General features: G+C 60.1%; 2 protein-coding genes across 5 annotated transcripts in view; one reads left to right on the forward strand and one right to left on the reverse strand.

Annotated features, from left to right (window-relative positions):
• Nucleotides 1-17,672, reverse strand: part of PTER (phosphotriesterase related) — a 50,794-nt gene extending 33,122 nt beyond the window's left edge. The window contains exon 1 of one of the 4 annotated variants that reach the window (XM_058297914.2): nt 17,572-17,672. The gene's annotated coding sequence lies outside the window, so the exon portion shown is untranslated. Of the gene's footprint in view, nt 1-5,684; nt 5,784-17,556 lie in introns of those variants that run through there. The other 3 variants (XM_058297916.2, XM_058297915.1, XM_004468883.5) reach the window with 3 other exon arrangements.
• LOC139439075 (proline-rich proteoglycan 2-like) lies at nt 14,992-18,666 on the forward strand. The gene is made up of 5 exons (XM_071215530.1): nt 14,992-15,050; nt 15,662-15,741; nt 17,137-17,248; nt 17,932-18,441; nt 18,636-18,666. Exons 1-5 carry the CDS (start codon nt 14,992-14,994, stop codon nt 18,664-18,666), a joined length of 792 nt encoding a protein of 263 aa, XP_071071631.1.
• The last annotated feature ends 320 nt before the right edge of the window (nt 18,667-18,986 follow it).

Here is an 18,986-nt window from a genome sequence, read left to right on the forward strand (position 1 = left end):
CTGTTCTCTGTGTCACCGTCCGCCAACTGCCCCCCGGAGAGGCCGGGCGGCTCCAGGCCTCGCGGTGCCCCGTCCTCCGTTCTAACCTGGGGGGCTCCACCGCTTGGGGCTCTGGGCCTTGCATCCCTCCTTCACCCTCGCCCCATGCGTCCTCCCTGCCTCCTGCCCACCTATGCTGGCCAGCTGGCCTGAGCATTGCCCGGGCCCCCCCAGGAGGCGGAGCTACCCTGGAGCCGGTGCCCTGCCCTCTGGGAGCCCCCAGGCCTTGGGGCGGGCGTCTGCCTCTCTCGTCTGGGCCTGGGAGTCCACCCCCCAGCTGGAGGCCCTGCTGCCCAGTGGTCCCCGCTCCTGGGCTGAGCTCTGGGCACACCTGCTCCCTCGTGCAGCATCCCAGAGCCCGGTCCGGCTCATCTCGGGCCTCGGCACCGAGGTCGGGACTGCAGCCCAATGGGGGGGGGGGTGAGGCTGGGGGGACCCGGGAGGTGCGCGGAGCCCAGCGCCAGGGAGGAGGCTCGCGGAGGTCCAGCAAAGGGGGTCCCCGACGCTTACGCAATACGTTTCTAACAGCTCCGGAGCGTGGCTTGTTGTGATACGCACAGCATTTCCCTCAAGCAGAACAGCTAACAATACACTTAAAGGCAAGGAAAATGTTTTTCCAAAGTTCCTGGGCTGCAGACTCTGAAGCGGAGTTTGTCTCAGCCACTTCCCTTCGCACCCCAAGCCCTCAGGGCCCGCGGCCTGCCCCACATGCACACAGGGGCTTGTTGCTAACTTCTTTCTACTTAGCAGGAGAAAGCGTCACAACTTGACACGCAAACCGGAGAGCAACTTCATTGCCGGGCTGGTCCCTCTGAACGGCAGAAGCCGACGGTAAAGCAGAGAGCCGAGAACAATGAGGAGAGCGGTGGCCAGCGCACACTCCTCCCACGACCACCTGAAAACGGCTCCTGGCTGTTTTTAAACGTACGGAACCGTCACCTGATTGCTCTTCAGGATGGTCTAATTTCAAAATCATCCCAGAAGTCGCCCCGTTAGCAGGGCCCCACGCACCCCACCGCGGGCACGTGGCCCTCAGCACCCTGCCTCCACTGTGGCCCGGTGGTGGCACCTCCTTCAGTCGTGGCCCTGCGCCTGGAGGCCAGGTGACGACGAGGGGTGAGGACGCACACGCCACGGGGGCGAGGACGCCAACGCCATGAGACTGAAGCGATGCCAACACGGTGTAGGGGAGGACGCCCGCGTAGCCGGGTCACTCCAGGGTCCTCGGGTGGGCGCAGGCCCATCCCCTCGTGCTGGGAGGCTCCCTGGCCGCAGGCACTTCTCACAAACTTAAACGCTGTGAAGTTGGCTAAGCATTACAGCATGACGTGAATTCTTACTGACCTCTCAAATGTGCTATTTACTGAGGAGAAAAATTAAAGCAAAATACTTAGAGCAATTAGACAGTTCAGAGAAATTGAATTCCAGGCTCTCGAGTGCGCCCTGAGGCCCGCAGCTGACTCAGCCACGTGGGCGTCTCTCTGTGGAGCTCCGGCTCTCGGCCCGGCTTCTGCGAGCTCCGAGAGCTCCTGGACCTGCCGCCCAGGCTGCCCCGAGGACCAAGCTCTGCCCGACGAGACCTCCTGAGGTCCCGCGAGGCTGGGGGCCGGCAAGGCGGGAGCCACCCAGCAGCCGCCCCGAGGGCCCCAGCCTGGAGGCCGGGCCAGGCGCACTGGCCCCAGGTACGCCTCCCAGGGGGCGGTGAGTGCCACCACCCTCAGGAAGGCAGCAGCACAGTGCCATGCCCTGGGAGAGCTTTAACACAGCAGGAGGCGAGGCTGGCGCGGGCGCCCACGCGCGCACGGCCGCGGGTGTCTGGCTCGCAGGGAGCAGTTCGCACCCCGGGCTTGCTAGTCCAGCTTCGGCCCCACGGCTGCCGGGCCTCTCTGGGCTGGGCCGCTTCCTCCCTGCACCCCACGTTCCCTTGGCCATCCGGGGCGCACATTCGCAGACGGGCCAGTTGTGCGGCCGCCGCACTGGAGAGACCAGAAAACCAAGTGTGTTCCAATTCCTGGTTCTGCCCCTGGCGCAGGCCCGAAAGCCCGACTCACGCAACACACGCGCACCTGCCACGTGCCGCCAGGTGTGCACGCCGGCTGCGGCAGGGGTCCGGCCGGGGCTGACTCCGGAGCTCAGGGCCCAGAGATCCCGTCTGAAAGAAAACCGCCTAAGAAAGAGAAATGTTGTTTTGCTGAATGACCTGCTATCCCAGAAGCCTTTAAGGCAAATGCATGCAAATAAGGAAGCCCCCTGGGGAGGGGGCTGCAGAGAAGACCTCGGAGCCATGCAGAGGAGCACGGGGCACACCGAGTCAAAGCTCCGCTGGGGCTGAGCTGGGGAGGCCGCGCGGCCTCATTCCTGGGGCCAGGCTGGGACCACCGCTCCTGTCCGAACCTCTCGGGGGAAGTCGCGTGGATGACGTGACGTGCTGGCGGGGCCGCAGGCGCTGACGCCCGCTCGCGACGTGCGCTCTTGACGCAGCACCGAGGGGGAACCTGCACCTGCGCGTCCCGCAGCAGAAGCCGCCGCCCGACCTGAGACCGCTGGAAACGTGGGCCAATGGGAGTTCAAGTTCCGGAGAGAAAAGCCTCACAAAATCAGGAAAACTGTCTCTTGTCCAAAAGGAATTTTTAAATTAACGGATCCCTAGATACATTCGTGCACCTAAATAAAAGTGAATTTATTTGCTTAAGTATTTTCCCTGTAACAATAACCTTAAATCTAAATGATTTAGAAAGCTTTTGTATTGCACTACGTATTAATTTGCTATATAGCAATTATTGCTATTGTCTGCTTCCTAAGAATGCAAGGCTGGAAAGTCACAGATTTTAGATATTATTCAACGCATCTCGGTATCTCTATATTTGTACAAGTATGCAAGCACAAGCTTCCTTCTGTTGGAGTTCTAACTGCACTTTAACAACACTGCAGGTCTCCCAGAGGACGCTAATGGCAATCGCTTTTTTTGGATTAGACTCGTATCTGCAACTTTAATAACTTTAATACATTCCCTAAAGAAAAACAAGCATTTTAAGCCAAATTACAGATCCACTGCTAAAACATGTCAAGCCATCAAATGCCATCTAAAGAAGATACGGTTTTGAGTTTTGATTAATTGTTTTTTAAGTAATCACTAATAAAATGTACAATATTTTAATTAAATTACTTAAATTTCACTGAATGCTAAATACTGTTTGATCTCAGAACGCTGGAGCTGGCAGAGCTCTGCCTTCATTTCAGGCGCAGAGCCTGACGCCTTACCTCGTGAAGGTCAGAAGGCCCAGCTGGAACCCCGCCACGTCGTCACCTGGCCTCCAGGCACAGGGGCACGACTGGAGGAGATGCCCCACCAGGCCACAGAGGAGGGGGCAGCGACCAGGACGGCCCAGCCCCTTGCCCCTCGAGGCCGGCTTTTGGGGCGCCCTGCTTCCTTCTTCCTGTCGGTAATTTAGACCCACCGACCTAATTTGACTTTTGCCTCCGGGATGCTTGAAAGAGGTCTAAAGCATGCAGCATTTCAAGCGCTCACCTGTTCTTAGCAGCAACGCTCCTCTCCCTCTCTGGAGCCCAGGGCAGTGGCCCCGGTGCCCCCCCAGCCGCTTCCCCTCGGGCTGGTGCAGGGGCCCCCTGCAAGGCCGGCTGCGCTCAACCTCCCCAGGCAGGGGCCCACTCCGGGCTGGCCCCTGCTTGCCCCCTGCTCACCTGGGCCAGTCGTCCGCTGAGCACAAACAAGGGCTCTCGCTCCTCAGAGCCGCCTGCCCATAAGTGCGAGCCCGTGGGTGGAAATCCCTGAGAGCGGGGGCTCCCCGACACGGAAGGCTGTCCAGCTCGGCTGGACCTTTACAAACCAAGCGAAACGCACCTGGTTCTCCTGCACAGCGGTGGCTTTTGCACGTGGAGGGTGGGAAGGGCCCAGGGGTGGGTTAAGGGCGTCGTGCAGGGCACGCTTAGAAGGAGAGGCGTTACGTCACGGCCAAGAATCCCAAGAGGACGCCCGGCTCGCTCCTCTGCTTCTCTCAGGGGGTAGAATTTTTTTTATTTAGGCTTTCATGCCGCCCCTCTTTTCCTCATTGTGCTCAACTGTTTTCTCTGATTTTGAATGTGGACTGAATTTATTGTATATTAAAAAGTTGCTTTTGATGAAGAAACCAGACGGTTTGCTTCATTCTCTGGAGCGGGGGGCGGCGGGTGCCATCACCCCACTCCCGGGAGCTGGCGGCAGGGCCGGCAGCGGGCCGGGGCGCCCTTCCGAGGGCAGTTGTGACCCTGCGGCCGCAGGAGCGGCCCACGCCCCCACCTGCCCAGCAGGCCCCCGGCCGGGCTCCTCAGCAGTTTTCATTTCGGGGTTGCACGTCCCCGTCTCACTTTAAACGAGCTTGGCTTCCGTGTTTAATTACTAGTTAATGGAAATACCCCTCGCACTCAAATGAGCTCTGGTTTTCACAGCGAGGAAGTGCGGCCGAGTTACCGTGTCATTACAATCTCGTGCCGTCGCGGCTTCATAATGGGGTCCCGCGGGGTGGGCTCCGCTTCCTGCAGTAATCGCCCCGCGCGCAGCGGCAGGCCGGGCACGGCCTGCGCCACGGCAATCACCGCGACCCTGGGGGGCAGTTTGGAGGAATGAGCACGGGCTCCTGGGGAAATCACGCCAGGGCTGATGGCACGCAGCCGTGAGGGCGCGGGGACGACAGCCAAGCTCAGCCGCCGCGCCCGGGCGGGGGTCCAGCCAGCCTTCCAGGGGCGGGGGTTCCCGGCTTCACCGGGCCCGTGGGCTCGTATGCGGGCACGGCCCTGGCCGGCTGGGCCCTGTGCCACCTGCCCATCGGCGAGGGCAGAAACTCGACGGGCAAACGGGCAGACGCGGCTGGCGCCCTGGGGCTAAGTGGGGGCTGCCCTGCTGGCATCACGCGGGCACGTGTTAGCCCCCGCGGCCGTCCTGAAGAGGACCCCGCCAAAATTGACTGACAAGAGGCTTTGCTCCCAGTGCGGGGTGGGGGAGGGTGCCAGGGGGAGGAAGGTGCCAGGAGGGGGGGGGGAGGGAAGGAAGGTGCCAGGAAGGAGGAAGGGTGTGTGTGGGGGGAGGGTGCCGGGGGGGAAGGAAGGGTGCCAGGGGGGAGGAAGGGTGTGTGTGGGGGGGAGGGTGCTGGGGGGGAAGGAAGGGTGCCAGGGGGGAGGAAGGGTGTGTGTGGGGGGAGGGTGCCGGGGGGGAAGGAAGGGTGCCAGGGGGGAGGAAGGGTGTGTGTGGGGGGAGGGTGCTGGGGGGGAGGAAGGGTGCCAGGGGGGAGGAAGGGTGTGTGGGGGGGAGGGTGCCGGGGGGGAAGGAAGGGCGTGGGGGAGGGAGGGTGCCAGGGGGAGGAAGGGACCTAGGAGGGGGGGCGGGTGCCAGGCGTGGGAGAAGGGAAGGAAGGGTGCCAGGGGGGGAGGGCACAAGGAGGGGAGGGAGGGCGCGGGGGGGGGTGCCAGGGGGGAGGGAGGGTGGCAGGGGGTAGGGAGGGAGCAGGGAGGGAGGGTGCCAGGCGGGCAGCATGGGTGCCAGGCACGCCAGCGCGGGCGCTGCGAGTGGGGGTCTCTGGGGCCAGGGCACCCGGCCCGCCGCCCACCCTGGGGCAGCGCAGCCCTGGGGGCGCCCGTGCTCCGGCGCTCACCTGCCCAAGGCGCGGCTCTGTGCCCAGGCTTCCCTGAAGCAGCGGCCCCTCAGAAGCCGAGCAGGGAGGTCAAAGGCTCCCGAGGGCCCAGAGCTACTTTCACAACCTGCTACGTAAACAGACTGTCCTGCCGCGGGTTATTTTTAACCTCTTGGTGGCTTTCCCCCAGGCTGGCAAGTCCTGGTTTGGGCATCGCGAGAAACAAACTCCCTGCTTGGCCGGCATCGCAGCAAACCGTCTTCACAGGTTTTTCGCTGCGAGCTGGTATCTGAAAGGACACAGCTCATACTGGCCACCAGCGTTTATGATTATTCCCTCTGCTATCATATGACAGATTCAAAATCAAGAGCTCGGAATGTTTGGATTCGAGTGCACTTGCCATAAGAACAGAAACTATTATGGAGAATTTACATTAACACTGCTGAGAAAACATCGGTTTCTTTCTCATTCAAGCGTATACTGGAGGCAACAGAGATTACTCCTGATACTAGTCAGTAGGCTAATCTTTTATTTGATACAAACAATGGTCAGTAACTATAATCAGCAAAAATTAATGCTGATTTTCTCTCTCTCAGCAGTGGGATGGCCACGGGGGTGGCAGCTGCCCGTCCAGGGATAGCACTATTTCCTCAAGTCAGAAAAGCCAGAACTTACCAACTGCACAAATGCTGTGAGCAAAGTTGATGGCGCCAAGCTCGTCTCTGGATAATCAGCCTGGGGGCCTGTTCTCTCGTTAATAAAACCCACGAGGTGGACGAGGTGGACGGTGACCTGCAGGCTTCCTGCAGACAAGCTCTGGGACCCTGGTGGGAGGGCTTCCGAAGGCTCCAGTGGCCTCTGCTGCAGCTTCCCCCTCAGCTCCACCTGCTCAGAGCTTGGCACGTGGGGTCGAGGTGCAGCCGGGAACCGGCTTTCTCTTCTCTGGAGGCCCCTCAGGCAAGCAATGCCCTAAGAAACCGAAGGTGCTATGGGCTCATCACCGGAGGAAAGGGGTGCGTCCAGTCCAGAGGCGCACTCCAGTTGCCTCTAGTCCCAGCAGACAAACGCGGGTGCACCTGGCCCTCCATCCTGGGCGGCTGCCACGCCCCGGACGCTGGCGCACCTGGTTGCCGGCGCACCTGGACTCCAGCCACCTGGACACCAGCGCACCTGGACGCCCGTGCACCTGGACGCTGGCGCACCCGAACGCCCGTGCACCTGGACACCGGCGCACCTGGACACCGGCGCACCTGGACGCCGGCGCACCTGGAAGCCGGCGCACCTGGACGCCAGTGCACCTGGACGCCGGCACACCTGGACACCAGCGGCTGTTTCCAAAGTGGCGGCCGGCACGCCCATGACCCGTGCTCTGCGTGTGAACGTGTGTGCACACACATGTGCAGTCCTGACAGCTCATCGCAGTGCGATGGGGCTTTATTTTGAAAGACCCGCCTCGACGGCCGCCTGGTTTCTGACAGTTTCCAGAGCGTGCTCTAAATCCCACCGGTGTTCACACTGATGTTTGGTGGTTTGCAGGCATTTTATTTTATTTTATTATTATTATTTTTTTAGATTTATTTTTATTTATTTAATTCCCCTCCCCTCCCCCGGTTGTCTGTTTTCTGTGTCTTTTTGCTGCGTCTTGTTTCTTGTTTCTTTGTCCACTTCTGTTGTCGTCAGCGGCACGGGAAGTGTGGGCGGCGCCATTCCTGGGCAGGCTGCTCCCTCCTTCGCGCTGGGCGGCTCTCCTTACGGGTGCACTCCTTGCGCGTGGGGCTCCCCTATGCGGGGACACCCTGCGTGGCACGGCACTCCTTGCGCGCATCAGCACTGCACATGGGCCAGCTCCACACGGGTCAAGGAGGCCCGGGGTTTGAACCGCGGACCTCCCATGTGGTAGACGGACGCCCTAACCACTGGGCCAAAGTCCGTTTCCCTGCAGGCATTTTAAAATGTTTTAACTCAGTATTTATTTATTGTAATGTCTTTTAAGGGAAAAAAGCAATAAACATTCCAAGTCTGTGGTTCCATAATAATTAGTGCCTAGCATGAAGCTAAAGTAAAAATTGGGTGGGTTTCAAGAAAAATATTGGGGCGTAAAGGGGTAACACACACAGCAAACGCTCAGAGTTGCTAGGAAACGACGCGAGTTTGACAAACGCGACGCCCGTGGCCCTGCGCTGTGGACATCCAGGGTGCCGGGCCGTCTCCTCAGTATCTGGTGACCCCACAGCCCTTCCTCTGACGCCTGCCTTGGGGACCCCCCACGGCCCACTGGAAACACGACATGGAAGGAAGCAGGCAGAGAGCGCGTGACCCGGGTTAGCTATCACACCTGTTCGCTGGTCTACAATTGTTGACATTATTTAAATGAGGTTGATTTTAAATTCTAAATACCATATGATGCAATTTGAAAGTACAGCAATCAACACATAAGGCAAGGCATAATATGGCTATTTGTTGAGCTTTCCAATATATATAGGATAAGACTCTAAAATTTAACACATCATTTTAGGTAGATGAATACCATATAAGATAAAGGAGCACTCCTCTAATGCTAATATTGTTAAATCATTACATTATATAGGAAAAAATTAATGCAAAATAATTCTGGTGAAGGTATTAAACTCAAATATAAAAGAAATGTTAACAGATTCACAAAAAACTACAGTGTCCATTAAAGTCACAGGTAAAAATATTTTACATCTTTACCTCGTCTATCCAAAGCAAAGGAATTTGGAAATTAATCCTTTATACTTCAAGTAGCAAAAGTAAGTGGCAGGAAAGAGGATGCGGCTCAACGGATAGAGCATCCGCCTACCACATGGGAAGGTCCAGGGTTCAAATCCAGGGCCCCCTGACCCGTGTGGTGAGCTGGCCCACGTACAGTGCTGATGTGTGCAAGGAGTGCCGTGCCACGCAGGGGTGTCCCCACGTAGGGGAGTGCCGCGTGCAAGGAGTGCTGTGCCACACAGGGGTATCCCCCATGTAGGGAGCCCTACACACAATGAGTGTGCCCTGTAAGGAGAGCCACCCAGCACGAAAAAAGTGCAGCCTGCCCAGGGTGGTGCCACACAGGTGGAGAGCTGACACAGCAAGATGACGCAACAAAAAGAGACACAGATTGCCGGTGCTGCTGACAAGAATGCAAGCGGACACAGAAGAACACACAGCGAATGGACACAGAGAGCAGACAATGGGGGGGGGGGGGTTGGAGGGGAAGGGGAGAGGAAAAAAAAGTAAGTGGCAGCAATATCTCTCATGCTAGAAACTGTTCTTTTTTATATTATAAATCTAAACAACAATGAAATTCAAGAGACAAAAAAGAAGACAGAATGATATAGAATCTTTACAGAGATCACTTTAAACTTGGAGCCCTTAGTTTGAAATGCTCTGCTCTCTCTGCCCAGACACAGTGATGAACAAGAAGTGACAAGGTAGCGCCGGAGATGAGGGGTGCTCAAAACCGGGGAGGGCTCTCCAGCCCGTCAACAGGTCCCGGTGATGCCAGACTCTGAGCAGCAGGCTCTCCCTGCCCGTGCACAGAGCAGGGCAGTGGATGGCAGCGGGGTGAGGCCACAGCCCCCAGGAGCATAGAGGGGTCCAGGCCGGCCCTTACAGGACCAGCAGCCGGGGCTGGAGGGGGGCCAGCGCGGGCCCGTGGCTGGCGGGATGTGCCCCCAGGCACAGGGCTCTGGGCGTGCCCCCGAGAAGGGGCCTGGAGGCCCCCAGCTGCAGAGAGCCCAGTGCATGGAAGCAGCTGCCCCCCTTAAATTCCTCCATGCAGGGCAAAGCAGAACAGCCGCTGCCCAACACAGAGGGCTGCAGCCAGGGCCTGGAAGGTGTGACGGCAGGGACCGCCAGCCCATGGGGGAGACGGGCACCGCCGGGAGGCACGGAGAAACTAGGCTGGAACCACGAGTCCTGGACGGGTCTGCAGAGCTTGTCCGTGGCAGCTGGCATTTCACCAAGACATACTCTGCATACGGGCATATCGCTCGATTCTAAACCTACGAGCAGACTAAGAGTCCCAGTTAGTCTACAAGCAGGCTAAGATTCTAAATTAATCTATAAAGCTAATAGTCTACATTAATCTACAAGCAGGCTAAAATTCTAAGTTAGTCTACAAGCAGGTTAAGACTCTAAATTAATCTATAAGGCTAATAGTCTGTTAATCCACAAGCAGGCTAACATTCTAAATTAGTCTACAAGCAGGTTAAAGTTCTAAATTAATCTATAAGGCTAATAGTCTATATTAATCTTTAAGCGGGCTAAGATTCTAATAGTCCACAAGCAGGCAAAGATTCTAAATTAATCTATAAGGCTAAGAGTCTGTTAATCTACAAGCAGGCTAAGATTCTAAATTAATCTATAAGGCTAACAGTCTGTTAATCTATAAGCAGGCTAAGATTCTAAATTAATTTATAAGGCTAATAGTCTAATCTATAAGCAGTCTAAGATTCTTAATCTATAAGTAGGCTAAAAGTCTAAATTAATCTACAAGCAGGCTAATATTTTAAGTTAGTCTACAAGCAGGCTAAACATCCCATCCTTTCTTCTTTTTAAAATTATTCTTCTTTTACCACATATAGTATACTGTAATGTAATACATATTATATGCCATTATAGTAAATAATATAGAATGTAATTATAGTGTTGTGAACTCCTGTGTATCCATCACCCAGCTTCAACAACAAATTCCAATTTGAAACAATTTTGAAGGGGAAAATTTAATGTTTCACAGTCATTCAAACCCCCAACTGATGGCCCCAATATCACTGACACACACATGTGTAATAGCCTTTGAAGAATTTCTGGCTCCAAGGTGTTGTTTTAGGATTAAAAAAAGAAAAGAAACAAACTAGTATGCTATTCTGAAGGAACACTGAGAAGTTTCCAGAACAAAGTTTTCCCCCCATCTTGCAGTTCTCCCACCTGAACTACCGGCCTGCCTGGCAGACAGGTGACGCTCAGCCTCCGTCCCGGCTGCCCTCACTCTCCCAGCGCTTCTTAACGTAAAGGCCTTCCTAGCGTCTTGGTCGCCTCCTCTCGCGCGCGCGCTTTCGCTGAACGTGGGACGGTCCCGCGGATGAGGTCACAGCGCTCCGTGGCCTCCACCCTCTGAGTGGTGCAAGCGGGTCGACCTCGCACAGCAAGGCTTTGACTCAGAGGAAATTTAGGATTAAAATATTTGGAAGCAGTTAGAGCAAATGTTCAGATGGGTATAGTCCAGAGAACAAGCGGTACCTGGTTACACATTTTTGCACAAGCTGACAGCATAATACACAGATTAGACTCATTAAATGGCGCTGCTTTCATCCATCTCCAAGTTTCACGTCTGATTAAAGTTCCGTGACCTTAGCGGCCCTCCTAGGTTTGCAGTCACCGGCCGGCTGCCTGAGTTTGGTAATCAAGGAGGAGAACTCCAACCCTGGGCTTCCAAAGAGACCGCTGCTCTCGCAGCTCGGCGGCGGTGGTCTAACCACGCCACAGGCATGGCTGATTACTCCAGGGGCCCGGGTCTGCCGCGGCCACAGAGGCCCGGCAAAAGCTGGTCACAGATTTGATCCGTGCTGGTGGCAATCGGCGAGAGCTCAGGGAACAGCAGTCAGACCACATCAGGCATCATTTCAGGGACCTGCCAGGGTGCAGCAGGGTGCTGGGGACTCAGGCAGAGCCCCCAGGAGCCCCGTGGGGCGAGCCCTGGCCGGGGCTGGGGGCTCCCGACTTCCGCCAAGCTCCAGGGAGGAGGACTGAGGACACGGAGCAACCGCGGTACAGACGGACGTGGGAGGCGGGGGGGTGGACGTGTGGGAGAGGAGCAGGAGGTAACTCAGAGAGTTCACCAAAGACTCAAAATAGTCCAAACACCAGTACATATCTAATTTTGAAAAAGGGAAGCAATATCAAGAGAGAAATCTCTGTTGGAACACTGTAACACTGAGGATTTTATGATCGCAATGGACTTTCAATTACACAAAAGAGCATTAAATTAACAACAGTGTTTACCAATATTCTCTTCAAAGAGCTTTCCAAATACCAAATAATTACCCAATTAAGCTGCTGCAAGATAAGCTGCTATTGCTCTGGATTTAGTGAAAGGACTAATAATTACTATTTCAGCAGTTTCTGTGAAGAAAGGCTCCATGTTTACTGTATACAGCTGTGAGCGCACCCCACTTCCTGTGTGTGGGGAGAGGAAAACAAAAGCCTCGGGGGCTTCGTGAGTTCCGAGGAGACCCCCGTGGGGACAGAGACTCTAACACGCAAAGCCAAGGTCCACCCGGTGGAGGGCGGCTTCGGATCAGGTCAGCACCCAGCCACGCGCGGCCAGCTGCCGGGCCCTGAGGCCCCTGGTCACGCGCCTCCCCGGGAGCAGGAGGGAGAGGCTGGGGGCTCACCTGCGGGAGGCACCGGGGCGGACACTGCCCAGAGCAGGCCGCTGCCCGCCGCGCTCCTGAGCAGGTTCAGGAGAGTGGCCATGAGGCCAAAGCTCAGGCCTGAGTTCCCAGAAGCAAAACAAGATGGTCGAGAGGCCACCCGCCACCCCTCCCGCAGGCCGCAGGAACGCACGGCAGCCACCCGCAGGTGCGGCGACTGCTTTCAAAGGTCCTTCGCTGACGGGATAGCTCCTGAAAGGCATCTACTGCTCACGACCTTTCAGAAGCGTCACCTCTTAAAAACTCACCCAGCAACACTGAGAACCTGGGAAAGGCGCTGAAAATTTAAAATATGTAAGTTGTGATTCTCAGGATCAAGCGAGGAGCTGAGTTCCTACCCCTCCTGGGCGCTGAGCCTGTACGTATTCTGTGCTTGAGCCTGCGGCCCTTACCGAAGGCAATCAACAGCCAAATGCCACTTCCGCCCTTGCAGCAGCGCACCTGGGGTTGCAGGCCCCATGACAACCGGCGTGGCCCGGCACCTTGCGTGGGTGCCGAGGGGTCTGGAGACTGCGAGCCGGGACGCCCTGGCTGGCAGGCCCCACGCTGACCGGGCTCCTGCTGTGACCAGCAGGCGCAGGCCCTCCAGCCAGCACAGCACACTCCCCCGGCTCTGGCACCCAGCGCAGGGCGGCGGGGGACACCCACTGACCGCTGTCCACCACTGGCCGGGAGCCGGGGGCCCCATGTCCAGGCAGAGCGTGGCTCTGTGGAAGAGGCACGTTTCCTCTCACCTTTCAGGGGCCAAGGCGTCGCGTGGCCACACCCACCTGGAAGGGGCAGAGCCTGGAGCCCTGGCAGCCCCTCCCTCACGCAGGTGTGCACAGGTGCGCGAGCCCCACAGACACAGCCTGCGGGAGGCAGAGGCGCCAGCAGGCCGGGCGTGGGGTGGCCTGAGCAGGGACTTGCTGGAGAAGTGTCACAGGAAGGACAGGCCCGGAGCGCCCACGGAGCAGCCCAGGGAGAGCGCATGTGCGCGGGGCCGGGGGAGGGGCGGCCACGGCGCAGGGCCCCCTGGGTCGAGGTCACGCAGCCACTGGGCACGACGGCGCCTAATCAGGACTCCTTGGCCTTGGCACCATGTGCCGCCAGAGGACAGAGACGGTCCTGCGGTCAGTTCAGCGCCTGTGGAGGCCAAGGTGGGCATCTTCCCAGGTCAGCGGCACTTCCGCGGCCGTCAAGCCCCCTCCCTGCGTAGAGCAGCCTCCAAGTGCCTTCCCGGGGGCTCTCTACCACCAGAGTCACGGGCAGCTGCCGCCAAGCCCCAGGCAGGGAGGGCCCTGCACCCACCAAGCTCAAAGGTGTGCGTTTTCCAAGATTTCAAACCTCTCCACGCAATGGGTAATTTTACATGTCAACTCGGCTAGCTTTTGGTGTCCCGTTGTTGGCCAAGCACTGGCTGTTTTGTTAAATGAGGGTATTTCTTAGAAGGGACTTGCATCTACAATCATTTGTTTGTATCTACAATCAACAAAGGAGATTGCCCTCGGCGATATGGAGAGCCTCCTCATTCAATCAGTTAAAAGCCAGACCAGGGTTTCAGGGTGAGAAGAAGGACTCTGGCCTCAACTGTAGCAGGAGCTCTTGCTGGAATTGCCAGCGAGCCTCCTTCCCCAGGGGAATTCCGAATAAGGCCTGGCATCCCCTTCACCTGCGTTTCCCGCTTGAGGCTTGCTTCATGCCGGTGGGACTTGCCGGTTCCACCGTCACAGGAGCCGATTGCTTACGACAAATCTCTTTATATGTGTGACATTGTTCTTTTTCCCTGGAGAATCCTCACTAAAACAGATTTGGTACCGGAGTGCTTCTCGAGAAACAGAAGCTTAAGGGAAAGATTTCTGCCCTGGTTCTGGGTTTTGGAATCAGTTCTCCGCCGATTCGATTCAGGGGCACTGAGGGCTCATGCCCAGAGATCAGGACGGCACTGAAAGCCCCTGGTGTGACGTGGCAACAGGGACATGCAAAACGCCACCGCTGTGCACCGCTCCGCGCGTGCCAACGAGAGGAGGGCTGTGGCGAATGTCTGGTACCCCTGCACACTTCTGTCATGCTAAAAAGTAAGACCGGGTGGGCTGGCTTTCTTAAACGGCAGGATAAAGCTGTGAAAGCAAAGCCACACTCAGGGCCTCCAAACAGCTCGCGGCCCGAGAGCGACACAGAAGCTTCCGTGTGTGCCCTGAAAGGACTCTTATCTCCGGAGCTGCCGAGCTGGGACTTCTGAAAGCCCAGCGCCGGCTTGTCCTGCGGCAGCTGAATCACAATACGCCCGATTCCCAGCAGAGCCGGCTGCTGTGAAGAAAAGGGACAGACGCGCAGACCCTGCCAACCAGGACGCGAAGGTGGGCACCCACCCGAAACCCTGCTGCGGCCTCCCCGCAGGAGCGGCCCTTCCATCTCTGCTGCGAAGACGTCGCCTGCGGTGCTGAGGGGCAAGATCCTCGCCAGCCCCCGTGGGGGGCCCAGGTGTGGCGGGGGCAGGACTGGCCGCGCAGGCCGCGGGAAGCCCGGCGTGAGAGAAGGCGGCTCCCGAGGGCTCAGCACCGAGGCCACAGGCCCCACGTCCCCGCTGGTCGCGGTGCTCCCCCCGCAGCCCCGCCGCCGTCCTCCTGGGCTGCTCCTGCTCCACCCGAGCGAGGAAGCGCCAGCTGCGCCAGGCGCAGCCCAGCCCTCCTCGTCCTGCGGTGACCTCCGCCCCCCAGGGCACGCTGGCCGCCCTCCCGCCTGCTGGGACCCCCGCGCGGCGCCTGCCCCCAGCCTCGAGGGCCCAGCGGCTCCATGGAGATGCCCCGTGCTCGAGGCCGGCCTCTCCGTGAGCAGCCAGGGGTGTGGCGAGGTCCCACGGGGCACTTCCAGGGGGACCCTGCAGGGCCGCGGGGACAGCAGGCGCCATGGCTGTGCGTGGTGGGGAGCCCCCCCGAGACGACGCAGAGGACGCCCGTGGCCCCAGGTGGGTCCCGCCGCTAGGACCCCGGCTTCGCCCGCGGCTGAGGACAAGCCCGCGGCAGGACGGCCAGCTGGGGTGCGCCAGGGCTGCGGGGTCCTCAGTGCCGCTGGCCGAGGGCCCCCTGCTCGGGCGGAAGCACCCCGTGAGCACGTGCACAGCTGGGGCCTGCTGATCTGCCTCCTCTCGGGGCGCCTTCCGGCCTCAGCAGGTGGGCAGTCCCCAGGCCGCCGGCCCGCCGCCCTCTCCCCAGCCCCGCCTCGTGCTGGCCGGCGTGGACTCCACCCCGTTCTCACCATCCTCGATTCCTCCTTTTCTCTCACCCCCACATCTAAATCATCAGCCAGTTCTGTGGACTCAGAAGCCGAGGCACATACCCAACCCATCCACTCAGCAAACGTCTACTAAGAGCTGCCGGGGGGCGCGGGAAGCCAACAGCCAGCACTCCCGGGGTGGGGGAGTGACCTAACTCACAATTCACAAACACTGGCCGCAGTGCGTCCTGCCGGAACAGCGCTTTGGAGAAAAGCACAGCGAGGGGGGTGCGCGGGGCAGGGGGGCCCCCTGGAAAGGATCCGGAAACCCCTTCTCTGTCCCCCTGACGCCGGCCACCCGAGCCCCGAGCCCCTGGGCCGCTGCCTCTGCCTGGCCCCAGCCCACACGGTGGCCCCAGGCCTCCCAGGCGCCCAGGCCTCAGGTGAGCACCCAGCGTCCTTCATGCTGTGCCCTGCTTGCTTCTCCAGCCGTATTGAGCCACCCAAACCCCAGCCCCAGAAACCTTCTGGCAGTTTCCAGAACATTCCATCCCGCCTCCTGGCTTCTGGGAGGTCCTTCTCGTCCTGAAGCAGAAGGCAGCGGGCACCCTGCTGACCCGGCCCCTTCCCTATCGCAGCCCCTGACCTGTTCGTCAGGGTTTCCTTCCACGCCCTGACCTCCGGCAGATCCAGGCCCGGATGCGGATTTACGGGGATTTACACGGATTTACGGGTGGTAATCACCCCTTCCCGACAGCCTCCTGATTTAACACCAAGTGCGACAAAGTGTTATTAAATGAAGAAACCAGAATCTCATTTTCCCAAATCCATAGATTTTTAGATCTGGTAGAGACCTAGAGATCAGGTGTCTTGACATGCCTAGAAAAGACCAGGGGGCCCGACTCAGAGCTGGCACCAGAACCAGAACCAGAAGCTGGCTCCAGGCCCCTCCCAGGCGTGGGGCCGCAGGGGAGGGGGCTGCTGGCAACTTCCCGCCTGCGCCTTCCGCAGCGCCTCAGCCCTTGTAATTCAGAACACGTCAAGGGCCGCGACGCAAAAGGCTGGAGCTGGGGCACCCCTAATTTTATTCTAAGATCAAGGCATGGGTATAAAACGCATGTTGCTGTTTTATTCTACACATGCTCTTGTAACTTGTATAACAACAAAGGAGCGCCCATCTCTCAGAACCGGACACACAGTTTCAGACAGAACTTTGTGAACTTTGCGTTGGATTAACGTTTTTGAACTTGCTAGTGTTACAGGAAATTAAAACAAAACGGTGGTTACTAAGGCTAAGAGAGCTCGAGGGCGGGAGCTAGCTCTGGGGGTGGTGGTCGCTCTCAGCCAGACGTCCCCAAGCGCCACATCTGCAGAGCCTCCAGCCACAGGGGCTCCAAGACCCCGGGGACACTGGACACGACAAACCACCCACGAGGTAGAGGTGGCTGGTGCCAACCACCCCCAGCCACCCCACGCTACTCCTCTCCCTTTAAAAACCCTGGCCTGGACACGCCGACCCTGCTGGGGGCTGCTTCCCGCCTGTGCGCCCGGGCGGCAATTCCAAGAGGCGGAGCGAGGCGCACGGCCTCGCAGCTGTGTCCCCACGGCAGCACCCCAGGCCGCCAGCTGCGCCCGCCGTTCTCACTCGAGGTTCACGTGTTTCTGGAGTTAAGTGGGGACTTGACGACAACTGCTGGGCGCCCAGAGTGGGTGTGGCGGTCCCAGGCCCGTCCCCCAGCCGCCCACCCCACGGACCCCATGCCATGCTTCCGGGTAACGCAAGGCTCCTTTGCGGGTGCCCCCTCCAGCCCTAACCTGAGGATCCTTGGGCGCCGCAGGAACACGCCCCCACGCTGGCGAGGAAGGCGCGCGTGGGTGCGAGCGGGTGCGGGAGGGGGCAACGGGGGCCAGGGCCCGCAAAGACCCCGCAGTGAGGCCTGAGCTCATGCGGTGAGCGTGGAGTGGACGGCACCCCCACCCCCCCGCAAGCACCCCCTGGGGCCCCGGGTGGAGTGACGCCCCGACCCGGCATAGACGCCACGCCGACCCCCGGGCTGCAGCGGACGCGCCCCCCCCCCGGCCCCCGACGGCGACCCCAGCACTTCCGCCAAGAGCCGCCGACAGCGCGGCGCGGAGCCCCGGGGCTGCCACGCACGACAGCGGCCCGCGAGCGGGGCCTCGGGTTGGAGGGGGCCGGTCCGCGTCGCTCGCAGCCCACCCCCCCCCCCCGGAACCGTCGCCCACTGTCCCCGCTGCACCTGCCGCGCTCCTACCGGGCTCGGTTCCCGCCTGCGTCGGCGCGCTCCGCGGGGCCAGGAGGGCGCCCCGCGACCCGACCCCCACTTTAGGCTAGGCCCCGGCCCCGCCCCTGAGCACGCCCCGGCCCCGCCCCGGCCGCGCCCCCCGCCCCGGCCCCTCCCCGCTCCCGGGACCTGACGCGCCGCACCCCGCCCCCCCCCCGCCCCGCTTCAGGGACCTGACCCGCTGCTCCCCCCCCCACCGTCCCAGCCCCGTCCCGGCCGCGCCCCCCGCCCCGGCCCCTCCCCGCTCCCGGGACCTGACGCGCCGCAGCCCCCCCGGCCCCGCCCCGCTTCAGGGACCTGACCCGCTGCTCCCCCCCCCCACCGTCCCAGCCCCGTCCCGGCCGCGCCCCCCGCCCCGGCCCCTCCCCGCTCCCGGGACCTGACGCGCCGCAGCCCCCCCGGCCCCGCCCCGCTTCTGGGACCTGACCCGCTGCCCCCGCCCCCGCCCCGGCCCCGCCCCCCGCGCCCCCCCTCCCCGCCGCGGCTGCAGGGCCCGCCTCCTCCGCCCAGGCAAGCCTCGTGGCTCCCGGACGTCCGGGGTTGGAGGCGGGGGAAGGTTCTAGTCTCTGGAGCCCGGCTGAGCCCCCAGCGCGGGGCTGGACCCCCGGGGCGCCGGCGGGGCGTGGGCCCCGAACCGCGGGAGCGTGCGGGGGGCGGCCAGGCCGCAGGTCGGAGGTGGCGCAGGGCCACGAGGCGTCCCCAGCTGGCCCTGGTCGCCTCCGAGCGCGTGCGCCGGCCGGGGGGCTCTGAGGCTCGTGGCCCCCGCACCCCGAAGCCGGGAAGCTGCCGTGCCCCAACCCGCTTCCAGCTGGATCCTGAAAGCGCAGCCCGCTGGCCTGCGTGCGGCCCCAGACGCGGACCTTGCTTGGCTTTTTAAAAAAAGTTTATATTTCTATTATTTCAAATTTATTCTTATATTTTATGTATTTTTTGTGTTATTTTAAGCTATCATCAGTAGTTCCAATTGTACTGGGTAATCTTGTTGGCTTCCCTTACCGCCTTGGCGGCAGGAGCCCTCTCCCCTCCCGTTACAGGGTCCAAGGCCCCGCCCTGGGGGGAGAGTGAGCGAGTGAGGAGTACCCCGAGGAGGAGGAGAAGGGAGGAAGGAGAGGGCGCTGCCTTCCCTTTAAGAGGGTGGACGCCTGGGTCGGTGCTGGCAGGGGGCTGGTGGGCAGGGAGCCCGGCGGCCCCCCAGCAGAGGGGGGTGAAGGTCGGGTCCAGGGCTCGAATGCAGAGGACCCGGAGGCCGAGTTTCGGGAGAGCTGAGCGTTCGGTAGCTTTGGGGCCACACTGCGATGGGGGAGCATGGGGGGCCCTCCCCCAGCTGTTTCCCCCGCACGGCCCCTGTGAGGGGCTGGTGGGCGCGCCCGAGCCGCTGTTGATAA

The sequence above is a fragment of the Dasypus novemcinctus genome, chromosome 5, assembly GCF_030445035.2.
Source record: "Dasypus novemcinctus isolate mDasNov1 chromosome 5, mDasNov1.1.hap2, whole genome shotgun sequence".
Lineage (NCBI taxonomy): Eukaryota > Metazoa > Chordata > Mammalia > Cingulata > Dasypodidae > Dasypus > Dasypus novemcinctus.